The 16,057-nt window shown below is 51.7% G+C and overlaps 3 protein-coding genes across 5 annotated transcripts in view; 2 read left to right on the top strand and 1 right to left on the bottom strand.

The window, feature by feature from the left end:
• The first annotated feature begins 5,456 nt into the window (after positions 1-5,456).
• Positions 5,457-16,057, top strand: part of LOC131482096 (retinol dehydrogenase 16-like) — an 80,575-nt gene continuing 69,974 nt past the window's right edge. For 2 of the 3 annotated variants that reach the window (XM_058673738.1, XM_058673739.1), the window contains exon 1: positions 5,459-5,479. The gene's annotated coding sequence lies outside the window, so the exon portion shown is untranslated. Of the gene's footprint in view, positions 5,480-16,057 lie in introns of all 3 variants that reach the window. The other variant, XM_058673740.1, reaches the window with a different exon arrangement.
• LOC101519429 (retinol dehydrogenase 16-like) lies at positions 5,617-8,892 on the top strand. Its single transcript, XM_058673744.1, has 3 exons — positions 5,617-5,959; positions 7,681-7,939; positions 8,532-8,892. Exons 1-3 carry the CDS (start codon positions 5,647-5,649, stop codon positions 8,701-8,703), a joined length of 744 nt encoding a protein of 247 aa, XP_058529727.1. The 5' UTR covers positions 5,617-5,646; the 3' UTR covers positions 8,704-8,892.
• The window catches only part of LOC131482098 (retinol dehydrogenase 16-like), a 46,882-nt gene continuing 45,694 nt past the window's right edge, over positions 14,870-16,057 (bottom strand). The window contains exons 4-5 of the mRNA XM_058673742.1: positions 15,315-15,478; positions 14,870-15,139 (exon numbers count right to left, since the gene is read on the bottom strand). Of these exons, the coding sequence (XP_058529725.1) occupies positions 14,922-15,139; positions 15,315-15,478 (382 nt within the window). The 3' untranslated portion in view covers positions 14,870-14,921. The remainder of the gene's footprint in view (positions 15,140-15,314; positions 15,479-16,057) is intronic.

Here is a 16,057-nt window from a genome sequence, read left to right as displayed (position 1 = left end):
TGCCCAGCCCCGCTATGCCAGGCCTGACCTGCCAACTCACACACCCAGAGTCGGGCTCCCTGGGGTAACTGTCTGACTGTGGGAACATTCAGGTAAATCTGAGCAGGCCTCACTCTGCACAGAGTCTGCTGACCCTGTTAAGGAAAGGATTGGTGCTAACCAAAGATTGGATTGACCTGGAATCCTGGGTGCTGGGCAAGACTGGATCAGTCTCAGGGTCTCTGTCTTTCTTACTAGTTCCTTCTGTGTGTGCCCCCCAAGACTGTAAGAGCACCTGCTCCTGACTGGGGAGATCCTGAGGCTGGGAAAATTGCAGGGTCTTTGGACCCAAGTGCCCGAGGTGGATCCTCTGCCCTCTGCTCTGTTAAGCTGTCTCTCCTTGTGTAAGAATAGAGATCGCTGATTTCTGTTTTCCTGAATGGAAATGGAAAACACGGATGAGAGGACAGGAGAATGCACGTTCACTCTGATCCCACCCTTTGGATTCCATAACTCCCTTCCATGTGTACCTTGAGGTCAGGGTTTTCTTTTTTACTCTTAGTTATTTAAGTATTGAAAAGTAGAATTACAGATAGAGGCAGAGAGATAGACTGAGAGTTCTTCAACTCCCTGTAATATTCTCCCTACTTCTGTAACACCGGTGGCCTGCTTTTGGGCCATGCCTAAGGCAAGAGCCTGGTTCTCCTTCAACAACTCCCAAGCAAGAGGCTAGCATCTGGCACTTGGGCTATCCTCTGCTGCTTTCCCAGGTGAACCAATAAGGATCAAGATGGGGAAGTACAGCAGCCAGGCTTTCCACCTTCGCCCTTATCGAATGCTGGCATGGTCCTTATGGATTAACTTGCTATGCCACAATGTTGAGATGTTCAAGATCCAATCTCTTTCAAATCTGGATATACAATGTCTGTGCATTCCAGTGCTGACAGCATCATTTACTATTTATTGTTTTTTGTTCGAATTTTATTTTCGATGATGTTTGCATTGTTGAGAGGGATGCATGCCCTTGTGGACCACCGATTAGAGTAGGAAGGATCAACTAATTGGCGAAAGTGGATGAGACAACTGTTTCCATTTTTCCCCTCATTCCTGTTTATTGGGGAGGAAGAGAATAGGATAGGGTGGCTCCCAGCAGTTCAACAGCATCAGTACCTGGGGATTGAGGATGGCCACCTGATGTCATCGCAGGGTCTCCAATGTAGAGCATATTCCAAGGGTACTGCTGAAGTAGTTTTGATAGTTCTGGGATGCTGTTGATTTTGTTGCTCTGAGGTTCAGGAAATCCTTCTAAGTTCCATTGACTGACATAGTCCACCTAGAATCTCCATTTGCCCAGATGCTGGGTGTCAAAGCTGGGATTTGTTCAATTTGTTCTGCTCTTCACCCTCTGCCATGGTACCAGAGGTCCTCTGCAGACCCCAGTGGACTGCCATGTCCCCCATGTGCATCTGGGCATGCCATCCACTGCACAGGTTTCAGCAACTGAGGAGACACAGTTCTGACACATGCACTATGATTAGACCACAGATTCTGTGATTTTCCCCGTGGTTGAAGTTCTGAGTCTAGTGGTCCAGTTGGACGTCCCCCCTCAAAGAAACCTCAACAGAGGTAAGCGCAAACCTGACTCCTGTGTGTCTGCTAGCCAGTACAAGGTCCGGCTCAGTGTGTCACCAACACCAGCCTACACACACACACTGATGTTTGGAGTTGCTCAGTCAGTTCTTTCTCCAGCCTCATCTTATACTCAAACCAATAGATGCTGAGGTCTAGCCTAGCCCTACTCACCACACACTTGGTTCTCATGCATACCAGTGGTAACTGTAGCCTAGTTGAGGCAAACACCAGAAACCTCTACCAGGCCAGCCCCCAACCCAGTTACCATGTATGCTGATGTGTGCAGCAGACTTGTCGAGTCTGTCCCAATCTCATTTGGCTTTTGTACATGTCAATGACTGTTGGAGATTAGCTCAGCTTGACCAACCTTGCTATGCAGCCCACACTCATGCCAGTGGGTGCCACAGCTTATCCACCAAGGCCTGCCCCAAGCCCTGGTTCTCATGCTCACTGGTGGGAACTACAACCCATCAGAGGGGTGCCCAAAGCTTCCCCACTACACCCACTCTTATCCCTGGATCTTGCACTTTGTAGATGGTTCTGAAGTCTAGCTTGACAGGACTTGCCCCCAGTACTAGCACCTGTAAGACAATGCTGTGGCAAAGCCTGAGCCTAAAGCCTTACTGTTGTGGGACTCAGGGACGAAGAGGTCACTAAGTCAACAAGATGGCAACTAACAGTCAAGGTCACTGGGTTACACGTGGTGAGCAAGATGGTGGCCAAGAACACAGCCCAGGGCGTGAGCCAGGGCAGGGGTCAAATTGTTTCAAAGAAAGACTGGTTGGCCAGGGCCATTTCACTCACCTGCCCCTGGCCTATGGGAGGTGGCTTCTGTAGTTGTGCTGAGGACAACTGGCTACTAGTTTCTTCCCTCCTGGAATTCCTGGGATTCCTGGCCTGAGGCTATTTGTTACCCTATATAAGAAACTGTACTTCCCAAATGAATCAGAACTGTTTAGACAGAACCCCTGTCACATCAGTTTGTCTCTTGCATGCTGGGAGACTGGATGGAGGGCAGCAGGCTCACCACCTCCGGCAATGGGATACTAGAGGAATCTGTTGGGGGGACCCTGCAACTGTGACTCATGCATGTACCAGTGGATGTGGTCACTTAGCTCAGACTGTCTCTCCCCTAACCCAGCTTCCATGCAGGCCAACGTGTTTTGCAGCTTTGCCCAGCCAGGCCTGTCCCAAGTCCTAGCTCTCATGTTCACCAGCAGGAGCATTAACCAGCAGGGGAGTTCTTTCACAATGAGTTTCATGTTGAGTATACCCACAAAGTCCTGTTTGATCACCACTCATTGGGTGCTGAGGGATAGGTGATGCCTGCATTGTTAACCAGGCCCCAGAGCCCCTGGGGACAGTGGGGAGGGAGAGAGCGTGTAAAGGCTGAGTGCTCATCCTGCTGGGGATCAATGTCACATCACAATGGCTGCAATGATGAAGGACAAAACAATGCAGCCATGGATAGGAGAAGGGAAGGAAGGAAGGAGGGAAGAGAAAGCAAAGAGGAAGGAAGAAAAGATTGAGAAGGAAAACATGCTTAATGATTGTGTAGCCAGGAGAGACAAGTGGGAGATCCCAAATTCAGGGGATGTGAGGGACAGGCCATCTTTGGGCTGAGGGGCCCAGCTGTACCAGTCCATACAGTTACTATCCAGGAAGGCGTGTGTAGCCTCTGTGCCTGGGAATACAATGCTGGCCAGGGAGGGAGGCCAGGACACATGGAAGGGGTTGGGCCTCTTGCCACTTCCTGGTGCCCAAACTCCACCTGCAGATGCTAAGAATCACCTTCTCCTTCCATGCTCCCAAACATCACTCCTATCCTAACTTCATGCCCACAGGCCACTCCACATTTTGTAGATTTCCTGGGATATCTGGGGGGAGAACTGAGCCTCAGGGCTGGGAAGGAGTCGGATTGATCAACATTCGCCCCCTGGTCAGCAGGGCAGGAGTTGGTGATGCGGGCTTAGGAGGCTGGGGACAACTGGAGCCTGGATTTCCTGGGTAAAAATTAAACCTGCATCTCTCATTCTGTCCCAACTCACTGACCTCCACTGCTCCAAGATGGGAATCATTAATTCTCTCATTGCATTTTGTTTAGGAGCAGATGAAAAATATTTCTTTTTTTTTTTTAAAGATTTATTCACTTTTTATTACAGCCAGATATACACAGAGGAGGAGAGACAGAGAGGAAGATCTTCCATCCGATGATTCACTCCCCAAGTGAGCCGCAACGGGCCGATGCGCGCCGATCCGATGCCGGGAACCTGGAACTTCTTCCAGGTCTCCCACGCGGGTGCAGTGTCCCAATGCATTGGGCCGTCCTCGACTGCTTTCCCAGGCCACAAGCAGGGAGCTGGATGGGAAGTGGAGCTGCCGGGATTAGAACCGGTACCCATATGGGATCCCGGTGCGTTCAAGGCGAGGACTTTAGCCGCTAGGCCACGCCGCCAGGCCCGAAAAATATTTCTTAAAAAAACAATTATCAGATTACCTTGATAATTGATGTTATCCAATACATGGCTGGGAGTTGGCCTTGTTGGGAAGCTAAGAGGACACTCCTGCTGGCTTGTGGTGCCCACTAATGAGAGCGAGAGCCAGAATGGGGTGGCCAAACTGGGATGGACACAGCTGTAGCATCTCTCAGCATGGGTATGGACTAGGTCTGGGTTGTGCAACACTGAGCTAGGCTTCAGCACCCACTGGTGCTTGCAAGAGACAGGGTAAGTATAGGACAGGCTGGGCTAGTTCTTGGCACCCGCTAAACCACGTGAGAGCTAGTTCTAGGGGTGGACAAGGAGGGGCTGAGCTGTAGCAACCAACAGTAAAAGCCAGAATTGGTGTGGGTCAGTTGGGCAAGCCAAAACAGGAAATAGACCAAGTCAGGCTTGTCCAAGAACCTGCAGGTGGGTGCAAGATCTACCACTGGGAGATGATGTGATAGAGGAGCTTGAGGAACTCCTCTGTCAGGATACAGTCCCTGCAGGTGAGTGTAAGAACAGAGGCTGAAGCAGCCTTAACCCACCAGTATATGTGTGGGTCAGATCTGAGAACAGGCTGAACCAGATCAGTTAGTACAACCAAGTAGCAGATCCAAGAACCAGGATGGATGTGGAACAGACTGTGTGAGCTGCAACATCAGCCAGTTCACATTAGGCCTTCACTGGGGCCTGTTGGGCTGGGTTAGGCAGCAGCATTCACCACCATGAGCTGGGCCTGGGGCAGGCTGGAAAGGCCACACTGCAACACCTGTTGGTGAATGCTGAGTTGAGGAAGGCATGCCAGACTGGGCTGCAAAATCTGCCTATACACATAAGATCTCCGCATGGCAGGGGAGGAGAACTGAGGGCAAACCCAGAGGAGAGCTTTAGGGACACCTCTGCTGGGCTAGCGCTTCTGCTGGTGAGCGTGAGAGCAAGGGAGCTAGGACTTAGGGCAAGCCAGAATGGGCAGGTCTATAAAGCCCATTGGCCTGCAGGTAAGGTGGGTTAGGGGAGAGCCAGTCTGGGCTAAGTGACCGTATCTAATAACATGAATGCATGAGACCAAGTAAGTGCAGGATGGTCAGTCTGTTAAGGTTGCTGTGTGTGGGCACTGCTGTGAACATCTGAGTGTTCTGTGCATGCACTGTGTAGGCACCTGAGTTGTCTCTGAGAATCTGTGAGTGCACATGCAGGCAGAGAAGAATCAGTGAGGTAGGTAATTATTGCTGGTCAGGACACTGAAAGAAACACAAGCACACATACACAAAGAGCATCACAAATTCATAGCAATTGTTATTGAAGGACATGTTTATCTTGGCACAAAATTTGAATTCATGCGTAGGACTTTGATAACTTGCAAAAGCTGTCCAAAGAGCAGAGAGGTGGAGTTAATAGAAAAGGGTTCTAGAAAGACAAGGGTCAGGTGGGAGAGCAGAGTCCATATAATTGAACCAGGGCTGGGTTCTGAGGTGACAGATATCACTGCTCTGCTGTGGCGTTTGTCACACTCTAGTGTCACCCCAGCCTGCCTGTGTGTCCCCTGAAAGCCATGTGGGGCTGCCTGGTGGCCCTCGTGGGCCTGTTCTTCCTGGTGCGCTGGTACCGTGAGAGGCAGGTGGTGAGCCAGTTGCAGGACAAATATGTCTTCATCACGGGCTGTGACTCGGGCTTTGGGAACCTGCTGGCCAGGCAGCTGGACATGAGGGGCCTGAGGGTGCTGGCCGCATGTCTGACAGAGAAGGGGGCTGAAGAGCTGAGGCAGCAAACTTCAGACAGGGTGGAGACGGTGATCCTGGATGTCACACAGACGGAGAACATCACTGCGGCTGCCCAGTGGGTAAAGAAGCACGTGGGGGACAGAGGTACCACCTGACACCTGCTCATGCCTGCCTCTTCCCTCTGTGTGCCGGGACCACCAATGTCTGGTCCCTGCTCAGCTGAGTCTGTCACCTTGAGCCTGAGACCCAGGTTGGGTGTGGCTCGGAGTCCTGGGGGCTGGACCAGGCTGGGTCAGCTCAGGGTCTCTGCCCTCCCCCAGCTGTCAGAGCACCTGCCCCTGACTGGGGAGAGCCTGAGGCTGGGAAAGCTGTAGGGTTCTTGGATTCAAATGCCTGAGGTGGATCCTCTGTTCTATTAGGCTGCCTGTGCTTTTTGTAAAAATGGAGATCACTGGTCTGTTTTCCTGACTGGAAATGAGAAACACGGATGAGAGGGCAGTGAATCCATGTTCGCCTTGATCCACTCTCCATTTTTGATAATTTCCTCTGTCTGGTGTGCAATTTGAGGTCAGCGTTCTATTTCTTCTTTTTAGATATGTATGTGTTGAAAAGCAAAGATTATGAAAGACAGAGAGACAGACAGAGAGAGAGAATGTTTCTTGACCCTATTGGATCACTCCCCAAACAGCTCCAACAGCCAGGGCTCAGCCCTGGGTCTTGCCCAAACAGGAGCCTGGAACTGTGTCCATATACCCCAAATGGATGACTGGGGTCAAGCACTTGGGCCATCTTCACTACTTTAGAAAGAACACAAGCCTGGAAATGGATTGAAATTGGTCAGCGTAGCCTTGATCCTGAGCCCATATGAGATGCTGACGTTGTCCAGTGGGCTCATTGTGCCACAATGCCAGCTATGAGATGAATATCTTCACCATTCATTTTCTTTTAACAGTGTATGAGGTGGTGAGGTGGCACAGGTGAGAGCTGTAGGCTTCATTTCTCACCAGCAAGTTCAGGGTCAGGCTGTCCCCCACCTCCCTGACCAGAACCTGTCCTGATGACCTGAGGGTGAAGGTTGGTCACTCTGACTCCTTTCCAGCTTGAGGGTGGGTCCTCCCCACGGATCTCCCAGCCAATGTTGTCCAGTGCTGAGTGGGCTGGGCCCTTAGGTTTAGGGCAAGAGAGGTGTTTGTAGGTATGGTAGGAGAGGGTGACACCTTAGGCGTCTGCAGGTGGAGTCGGGGCACCAGGATGTGGCAGGAGGCCCCATCCCCCTCCACTTGGTGACCTGGTCTCCCTCTCTGGCCAGCGCTGAGTTCCCAGGCAGAGAGGTTGCACATGCCATTCTGGATGAACACATGCTTTGGCTGGTGCCAGACAGATCCCTGCAGCCTAGGCAGGCCTGTCCCCAACATCCCCCTCCCTTGGGCTCCCATGTGTCTCTCCCAACTGTGCTTAGACACTCATTAGCATGTTCTCCCTTGTCCCTGCCTCACACCCTCTCCTTCCCTTCCTCTTCTCCCTTGTCCTTGGTTTCTCTCTCTCACCTCATTCCTCTCCTCCATCTTTCCTCCCAGGAGACTCCTGCTGAGCCTTCACTCTGGTTTCTCAAATCATGTCCATACGCTTCCTGAGAGTGACTTCAGGTTGCCTGCTTGTGACAAAGAAAGCAGAGGCTGACAACCGGGCACATGTTGTCTCCAGCGGTCACTGTGTCTTCTTTGCTTACTCCCTCCCTCTCTTCTTCACCATCTGTATTGTTTTGTCCATCATGCATCCCATTGTGATGTGATTTTGAACACCATCAGGGTGAGCACTGCACAGGCTCAATGTTGACATGCTCTCTCCCTCCCCACTGTTGCCAGGGCTCTGGGGACTAGTGAACAATGCTGGCGTCGCCATGCCTACAGCCCCCAACGGGTGGCTGACCAAACAGGACTTTGTGGATGTTCTCAATGTGAACCTGCTGGGGATGATTGAGGTGACTCTGAGCCTGCTGCCCTTGGTGAGGAAGGCCCGGGGCCGTGTGGTCAACGTCTCCAGTGTCCTGGGCCGCCTGTCCATAATGGGTGGCGGCTACTGCATTTCCAAGTACGGTGTGCAGGCCTTCTCAGACTCACTAAGGTACTGTGTGCTCTTGGGGTAGGGACAAAATCAGACAGGTAGGGTCAGAGTTTATCAGGTGAGTGCAGGTGGGAGTTGGGGATCCTTGTGCCCTCCCTTTCCTGGCAGTGGATTCCTGAGGGAGAGCTGGCTCAGAGAAGCCACTTTGTGCACCCAATGTCTCATCACCTACTGGGAGGACTAAGGATGGCACTAAGTGCCAACACCAAGCCAGTGGCAGAGGAGGCTCCAGAGAGGAGCTGGCAGTGGGGCAGCAGGGAGCTAAGTAGGGAGCCAGTGGGGAAGGAGAGGGTAGAAGTGGGTGGATGGAGGAGCGTGGAGGAGGGGCATGGCCAAGACCTGGAGATACAGGGGCAGTGAGGGGCCCAGAGGGTACAGGACTGAGAAGGTGACTAGCAGAATGATTTGCCTAGGCACCTACACACATGTGTGGGTCAGACATTGGGCCTCAGCCATGGCAGTGCTGGGATGTCCATGCCTGCTCTCTTGTGCTACCCAACCTGTCACGGTGCATTGTAGGGGTTTGCTGTGTGGTGTGGGGACTGGTCCCAGTGAATACTGAGTGCTTAAGTACCCTGTCTATGGCCTGCAGGAGGGAGCTCTCCCCCTTTGGGGTGAAGGTGGCGATCATTGAGCCTGGTAAATTCCAGACGAATATAGCAAGCAAGGAGAGCTTTCTGAGATCCTTACAAGCTTCATGGGACCAGGCCAGCCCCGAGGTCAAGGAGGTCTATGGCCAGGGCTATGCTGCAGCCTGTAAGTGAACTATGCCCATAGGAGGAGAAGCAGGTCGGGTGGGAGTCCTGGGGCCATCCCTTGTGTCTCCAATTCTGACAGGGCCCCTCAGACAAATCCTTCCTACTCTAGCCAGTGGGGACATTTAATCCCATGTCCACAGTCATGTGTGATCACATGGTCACCTACATCGCATGTCTAAGCTTATAACAAGGCAGAGACATGAATCCCCCAAACTCTTGGAATTGGGACGTTAAAGTGAGGCAGATTGGAAACATTCAATGACACTTCCAGCAGGTGTTGGAGGGAAGTGGGCCTGAGCTTGGTTTCTAGTGTGACCTGGACCCACCCCTAGGTACACTCTGCTAAGTGAAGGAGAAAAACAGATATGTTTGAGTGTAGAATATCATCCTTAGTGTAATGGCTGGGGTGTTCTTCCAGGTACCTGGATGGACTAGATTTGGGGCACGAAGGGGCATTGGGACACTTGAAGTCATAGAAACCTTTGTCTATATTGATTGCAAGCAGGAGCTGAGGAGGCATAAATATATGTGAGTCCTTTCTGTTTCCCACAGTCATGAACATTGGTGCAAGCCTCAGCCCTCCGGTTAGGCAGGACATTCACATGGTGAGTGACTGCATGGAGCACGCGCTGACGTCAAGACATCCCCGCACGCGGTACTCCCCTGGCTGGGATGCCAAGTTCTTCTACATCCCTCTGAGCTACATGCCCACCTGCCTGGTGGATGCGATATTCCGTCGGATTTACCCAAAGCCAGCCAAGGTCCTGTGAAGACACTATTAAGACTGCTGATGGTACAGAGCTGGGCACAGTGAGAGAGGGAGGGGGACAAACTGGGGAGAGAAGGGTACAATGCTCAGCTGTCCCCAGTCTGTACCTTTCATGGGGTGGCATGGCATCACCCTCTGAAGACAGTTGTGTACTGCTTGAGGGTGGGGAGGTCAAACCGTGACCCTGCCTGTGAGGCCTGAGTAGACTCACGGGCATTGGGGGGAAGATGCCGTCCTCAGCAGGATCCCAGCACAGGACACAGAAACTAGTTTTCTGTTTGTCTTAAAGCTCAGTTTCCTTTTGATTGTGTTGTTTGAGAATAAACATTGCCATGTTCACACTCGCCAGTGACTCGACCTTGATCTTAGGAATGGCAGGGTGTGATCCTGTGGGAGGAAGGGTCAGGTGCCTTCCTGGAGTTTGGGGAGGAGAAGCCAGAGGAGGGATGTGGATGGGGTGGTCAGGGCTCCTGGTCCTCACTGTGCCTTCCTAACTTACAAGAGAGAGGCAACTGCTTGCCTTCCAGGATGAATCCCAGAGCCTGGTTGCTGCATTAGGAGTCAGGGTGGAGTTAGCCCCTCAAATCTCTTTTCAGTATCATTCACACCTTCCTCCGTTGTCCCCCAGCCTCCTTAAGCCCCCAGGAATGTCCTCTGTTAGGAACATTGCAGGTGCTCCTGTGTCTTCATCCCTCAGGCCCTGCCCACTCCAGTCTGATTGCTGCAGTGTTCACTGACCTGTCACTCTGTCCCCAGCACTCACTGCCTCCTGCCTGTGGGGAGCCCTTCTGTGACCCCCAGTGTCCTGAGACAGAGTGCTCAGTGGTCAGTCCTCTCAGGAGCTGCAGGGCTGGCCTGCCCCAGAAAGCACGAAGTGCTGTGGAATCCTGAGCAGGAACCTTTTGGAGATTGGTTCTCACAACTAGGAAACTGGAATTTTTTCCCCAGTGTGCAAATGGGGCCCAGGGAGAAGAGCTGATCCTGGGATAAAGGACTATGAGAGCATCAGAGAAAAACACAAGGTGAGGCCCAGGTTTGGCACTCCCAGAGGTTCCATGTAGCCTGGTCCTGAAGGAACAGCGAGATGGGCTGCAAACCCCAGCCTTGCCTTAATGGGTGCCCAATACAGCAGCCACCAAGACAGCATGGTGAACAAGGAGGAAGAGACCCCTTCCCCAGACCACACATATCAAGGGCCAGAAGGACAGAGGTTGGAGGTTAGCACTGCATGACCTATGCTCCCCCAAACCTGGTCCAGGAATGGAAAGAGGAAAGGCATCTGTCGGGACCCCGTGGATCCCAGGGAACCTCCCACTCTGCACAACTCCATGTGAGGACCTGGCTTCCTTGGGAGCAGAGAGGCAGGGCTGGGAAGAGGAGGGTCCAAGATGAGGCTCTGGAATGGGGACAATCCTGTCTCTAACATGGGATGCAGTTGGGGTGCAGATCTGCCCCCATGGACCCAGCACAGGATTTGAATCCTCACAGACACTCTGGAACTCTCAGGAACACTACTGTACGAGGCTGGTACATGTGGGGTGGTATTCTGTTTAGTGTGTTTTATTTTGCGTGCATGTGTGTGTGTGGGTACATCTGTGTCTCCTGCATGCATGCACTGGAAGTATAAAAGCCAGCAGAGCCTGAGTAGTGGGGTTGTGGGTAACCCTGCTGCCTGCGATGCTTGCATCCTCTGTGGGTGCCAGTTCAAGTCCAGGCTGCTTCACTTATGATCGAGCTCCATGCTAATTCACCCAGGAAATCAGCAGAAGATGGTTAAGTGCTTAGACTCTTGCACTCACCTGTGAGTTCTGGAAAAATTCCTGGCTGCTGTGTTGAGATGGCCCCCACCATGGCTAATGTAGCCATTTGAGGAGCAAAGCAGCAAATGAAGATTCTCTCCCTCTCTCTTGCTCTCTCTCTCTTTTTAAGATTTATTTATTTCTATTGGAAAGACGGATATACAGAGGAGGAGAAACAGAGAGGAAGATCTTCCGTCTGATGGTTCACTCCCCAAGTGACCACAATGGTGGGTACTGTGCCGATCCGAAGCCAGGAGCCAGGAACTCTTCCAGGTCTCCCACATGAGTGCAGGGTCCCAAGGCTTTGGGCCATCCTCGACTGCTTTCCCAGGCCACAGGCAGGGAGCTGGAGGGGAAGCAGTGTTGCTGGATTAGAACCGGTGCCCACATGGGATCCCGGCCCATGCAAGGCGAGGACTTTAACCACTACACTATCACGCCAGGCCCACTCTCTCTCTCTCTATTTCTTGATATCTCTCTCTCTCCCTTAACTATACACTCAATCAGGTAAAACAAATAATAAGTAAAAACAAAGCCACGAGGCTGGCACTATGGTCAACAGGTTAATTCCCCACCCCTTTAAACCCTGGCATCCCATTTAGGCAACTGTTCACATCCTGGCTGCTACACTTTCCATCCAGCTTCCTGCTTATGGCCTGGGAAAGCAGCTGAGAATGGCTCAGGACCTTGGGATCATGCACAGCTGTATGGGGGACCTGGAAGTTGCTATTGGTGGTGCTTCCTGATTTCACAAGAGAAGGACAACTGCTTTTCTTCCAGGGTTAACCCCTGAGCCTGGGCCTCAGCATTAGGAGCCAAGGACGGAGTCAACTTCCCAAATCTCTTTTTGTATTACTCACACCTTCCTCCCTTGTGCCCCAACCTTCTTGAGCCCTCAAAGATGTTCCCTCCTTAGAGTCATTGCAGGTGTACCTGTGTCATCCCTTAGCCCACTTCCACTCCCTGCAGGGCCCACAGGTGTCTCACTCTGATCTCAGTGCTGTGGGGAGCCCGTTCTGGGAGCCTACCATATGTCCTGAGACACAGTGCTCAGTGGCTTGTTCCCTCAGGGAGCTGCGGGCCTGGCCTGGGCCCAGAGAGGAAGAAGTGCTGTGGGATCCTGGACAGGAATTCTTTGGAGATAGGCGTTCCTTCCCAGGGCCTTGGATTTCATTCTCAATATGCAAATAGATCTGGAGAACCCCTAGTTGAAGCATATCAGAGTCATACCATGCAGATGACAGTGAGGCCTGTCTGGGTACTACCCAGGTACAACCTCAGAAACTAACTGTGGAGGCTATACCAACCATGCAGGAAGCCACAGATGACCAGGGCAGTTCCTGGTGTCCTCCAGTCCCAGAATGTCTTAGTGCTACTCAGATTGTACAGTGCAAAGCAAAGCAACAGTCTGTTGTTCAGCCTGCATTCCTTCCTTCCTTCCTTCCTTCCTTCCTTCCTTCCTTCCTTCCTTCCTTCCTTCCTTCCTTCCTTCCTTCCTCCATCCTTCCCTCCCTCCCTCTTTCCTTTTTTTCAACAGGGAGAAGTTCTGGAAACACATGATTGCCTGCTGCTCCACCATCAAAGTCTCTGGGAACCACATGTGCCAGGATCCAGGCGTCACGTGGGCCTGTGTGTGGGGTAGGGACTGACAGGCGTGAGTTATTGCTCAACAAGCTGCACACCCTGGGAGGACACCAAGAACCATGGCCTAGGGCCTAGGAGCCACGTAGGCAGGGGGTGTCCTGGCCTTCCACTGCCACTGCCTCACTAACTGAACAAGCCCCTGGGTTCCAAGTCCTGGAATCATGTGAACAGGTGGGATTAGGGGATGGTGGGATCATCCTGGCCCCTATGAACTGGTGTGATAAGTAGTCAGTCCAGGAGTGTTGGTGCCTGACGCTCTCCATGACCCACATAGAGGTAGTCTGAGCATTCCAGGAACTGAGCCTTTATCAGATTCCCTCTTGGTCCCTCTGTTGGCCTTTGGTTTGGTGGGTGGCCATCGCTTCCATGTCTGGTTGGCTTAGGATATGTCGGGGTCTCAAACTCAGGGGTCAGAGTCCATGTGGATCAGCCCTGACCTTGGAACAGACATTGGGCCACCCCCTTTGCAGACTCTTGTGCAGAAAAGAACATACCCAGCAGCCCACCAATGACAAGTCAGCCAGCTTCAGCTCACCACCTTATCTCAAATGCTATTTCAAAGGGTAAAAAGAATTAAGAGCTAATGACATACATGCAGGGGACACAGCCATTGACACTGACTAAAAATTATCTGGTTCATGACTGATTCATCAGATGAGAGAGCGAGGGAGAGAGAGAGAGAGAGAGAGAGAGAGAGAGAGAGAGAGAGATTTCCCAGCCTGAGATGGTCAAAGACTATGTCCCTCTTCAGCAGGAGGTAGTTACAGAAGATGGGAGGATCCATACCCTTGAGCAACCTTATGGATTGAGGGTCAGAAATCTCTGAAAGGCAATGAAATGGGACTGACAGCTAGCTGGTTCAGGCCCATAAGTTAGACAGAAGTCACACCTTCCCCTCACTTTGCATTTGCACAGAAGTCTTGGTAGTAATTTCAACTTGTGTTCTCCTATAGTCTCACCATTCACTGTTTGCAAATGGAGCAAGAAATTACACTGTCTTGGTTGGAAGAACCTCTCTCAAAAGGTTCTTGCCCAGACTCCCACGACACTTCCTGCTTTCTGGGCCCAGGCCAGGCCTAAGCTCCTGAGGGGGTCAATAAATGACTAATGGGTCTCAGAACACACTGGTAATTCCAGGGAGGAGCTCCCAACAAGTGAGAAACAAAGAGTGCTGGGAACAGAGTGACAACCCTGTGGGCACTCTAGGGTGGCATGGGAGGGACTTGAGGGGTGGCACAGGTACACCTGCAATGACTCTAATGGGGAGCTGGGGGACAAAAAGAAAGGTATGAGTGACCAGAGAAGTGATCTGGAAGGTCAACTGTGTACCTGACTCCTAAAGCTGACTCCTAAAGGGTTCTTCCTTGAAAGGAAGCAGTTGACCCTCTCAGGAGTGTCAGGAAAGCAAGTGAGGACCAGGAGCCCTGACCATCCCATCCACATCCCTCCTCCTTCCAAAGACCAAGGTCGAGTCACTGGTGAGTGTGAACATGGCAACATTTATTCTCAAACAACACAATCAAAAGGAAACTGAGCTTTAAGACAAATGGAAAACTAGTTTCTGTGTCCTATGCTGGGATCCTGCTGAGGATGGCACAATGTCCATAACCTGCACATCAGGCCTCATGGACAGGATCACGGTGTGGCCCTCCCACCCCCACTGCAGTGCATAGCTGTCTTCAGAAAAAGATGCTTCCTCTGCCCAGAGGCATGCCTCTCTGTGAGAGGTACAGAGTGCACAATCCAGGCCCATCCATGTAGATAGCACAGGTGCAGGCTCTGTGCACCTGCCACTCCCCCACACTGTGCAGATGCATCCTGAGCCATGAAGTTGTGAGCCCTGAGGGCTGTTTCCAGGCTACATGGTGCCAGGTGAGAGCTGGGGAGAGGCTGGAGCAGCAGGCAGGTTTGGGGACAGCTGAGCACCATATCTCCTTTCCAGCAACTGTCCCCTCCCCGACACACACCTTAATATTCCCAGCTGTACATATGTAGGAAACCTGGTAGTGTCTTCACAGCACCTGGGCTGGTTTTGGGCTCAACCAGCAGATCATGGCATCCACCAGGCAGGTGGGCATGTAGCTCAGAGGGATGTAGAAGAACTTGGCATCCCAGCCAGCGGAGTACCGGGTGCGGGGGTGGCTTGCAGTCAGTGCATGCTCCATACAATCTGTCACCATGTGAAGGTCCTGCCCAAAGGGTGGCTTCAATAGATGACTCAATTTAATGTCTGTCCAGAAAGAGAAAAGACTCAAGTACATTTCTGTTGTGGTTGACCATGGGCCTGGTACTAAACTCCCTACAGTGCAGGGCCTGGAGGTTCTCCCTAGAGTGCATGCCAGGGTTGGACCTATGATGACCCCTTGAGTCCCCCTCACCACTCCCTCTGGGCACAGCTCACTCACAGGCTTCCAGAAACTCCTGGCCATAGACCTTCTTGACCTCGGGGTTGGCCTGGTTCCATATGGCCTCCACAGACTGCCTAAATTTCTTTTTGTCCACTATGTTGGTCTGGAAGTAACCGGGTTCAATCATGGCCACCTTCACCCCAAACGGTGAGAGTTCCCTCCTGTAAGCAGAGAAGCAAGTGCTAGTGTTGTGTGCAATGGATAGTGCTATTATCTATTTCAGCATCCCTGACAGGTGGCGTAAACTCTGGCTGCTCCACTTCTGATCCAGCTCCCTGCTATTGTACCTGGAAAGCAGATGAGGAGGACCCCAGTGTGTGTTCCTGCACCAACAAGGAGACGTGGAAGAAGCTCCCAGCTCCTGGCTTCAGCATAGTCCTTATGGTCATTTGGAATGAACTAGTGGAGCAAAAATCTCTCTTTCTCTTTTAACTCTGCATTTCAAAGAAAAAAAAAACAAAAAAAGAAAAAGAAAAAAGGAAAGAAGAATGGAAGAAAGGAAAGAAAACAAGGTAGGAAGGAAAGAAAAAGGTAGGAAGGAAAGAAAGAAAGAAAGAAAGGAGGGAAGGAGGGAAGGAAGAAAGGAAGGAAGGAAGAAAGAAAGAATGAAAGAAAGAAAGGAAGGAAGAAAAGGAAATCTTAATAAAAGAAAAATAGAGAGGTGTGAGACAATGACTTGGCACTCATGAAAAACAGTACCGACAGCACACAGTAAATCCTCACCCACAATGCACTGGATG

The sequence above is a fragment of the Ochotona princeps genome, chromosome 15, assembly GCF_030435755.1.
Source record: "Ochotona princeps isolate mOchPri1 chromosome 15, mOchPri1.hap1, whole genome shotgun sequence".
Lineage (NCBI taxonomy): Eukaryota > Metazoa > Chordata > Mammalia > Lagomorpha > Ochotonidae > Ochotona > Ochotona princeps.
Note: the sequence above shows the minus strand (reverse complement) of the source record. Positions and strands in the feature narration are given on the sequence as shown.

What these genes read in the sequence shown, in the direction of transcription:
- LOC101519429 (XM_058673744.1), top strand. Translation starts at nt 5,647, where the DNA reads ATGTGGGGCTGCCTGGTGGCCCTCGTGGGCCTGTTCTTCCTGGTGCGC. An exon ending in GAAGCACGTGGGGGACAGAG is followed by an intron (nt 5,960 to 7,680) that starts GTACCACCTGAC and finishes CACTGTTGCCAG; the next exon opens with GGCTCTGGGGACTAGTGAAC. An exon ending in GCCTTCTCAGACTCACTAAG is followed by an intron (nt 7,940 to 8,531) that starts GTACTGTGTGCT and finishes TATGGCCTGCAG; the next exon opens with GAGGGAGCTCTCCCCCTTTG.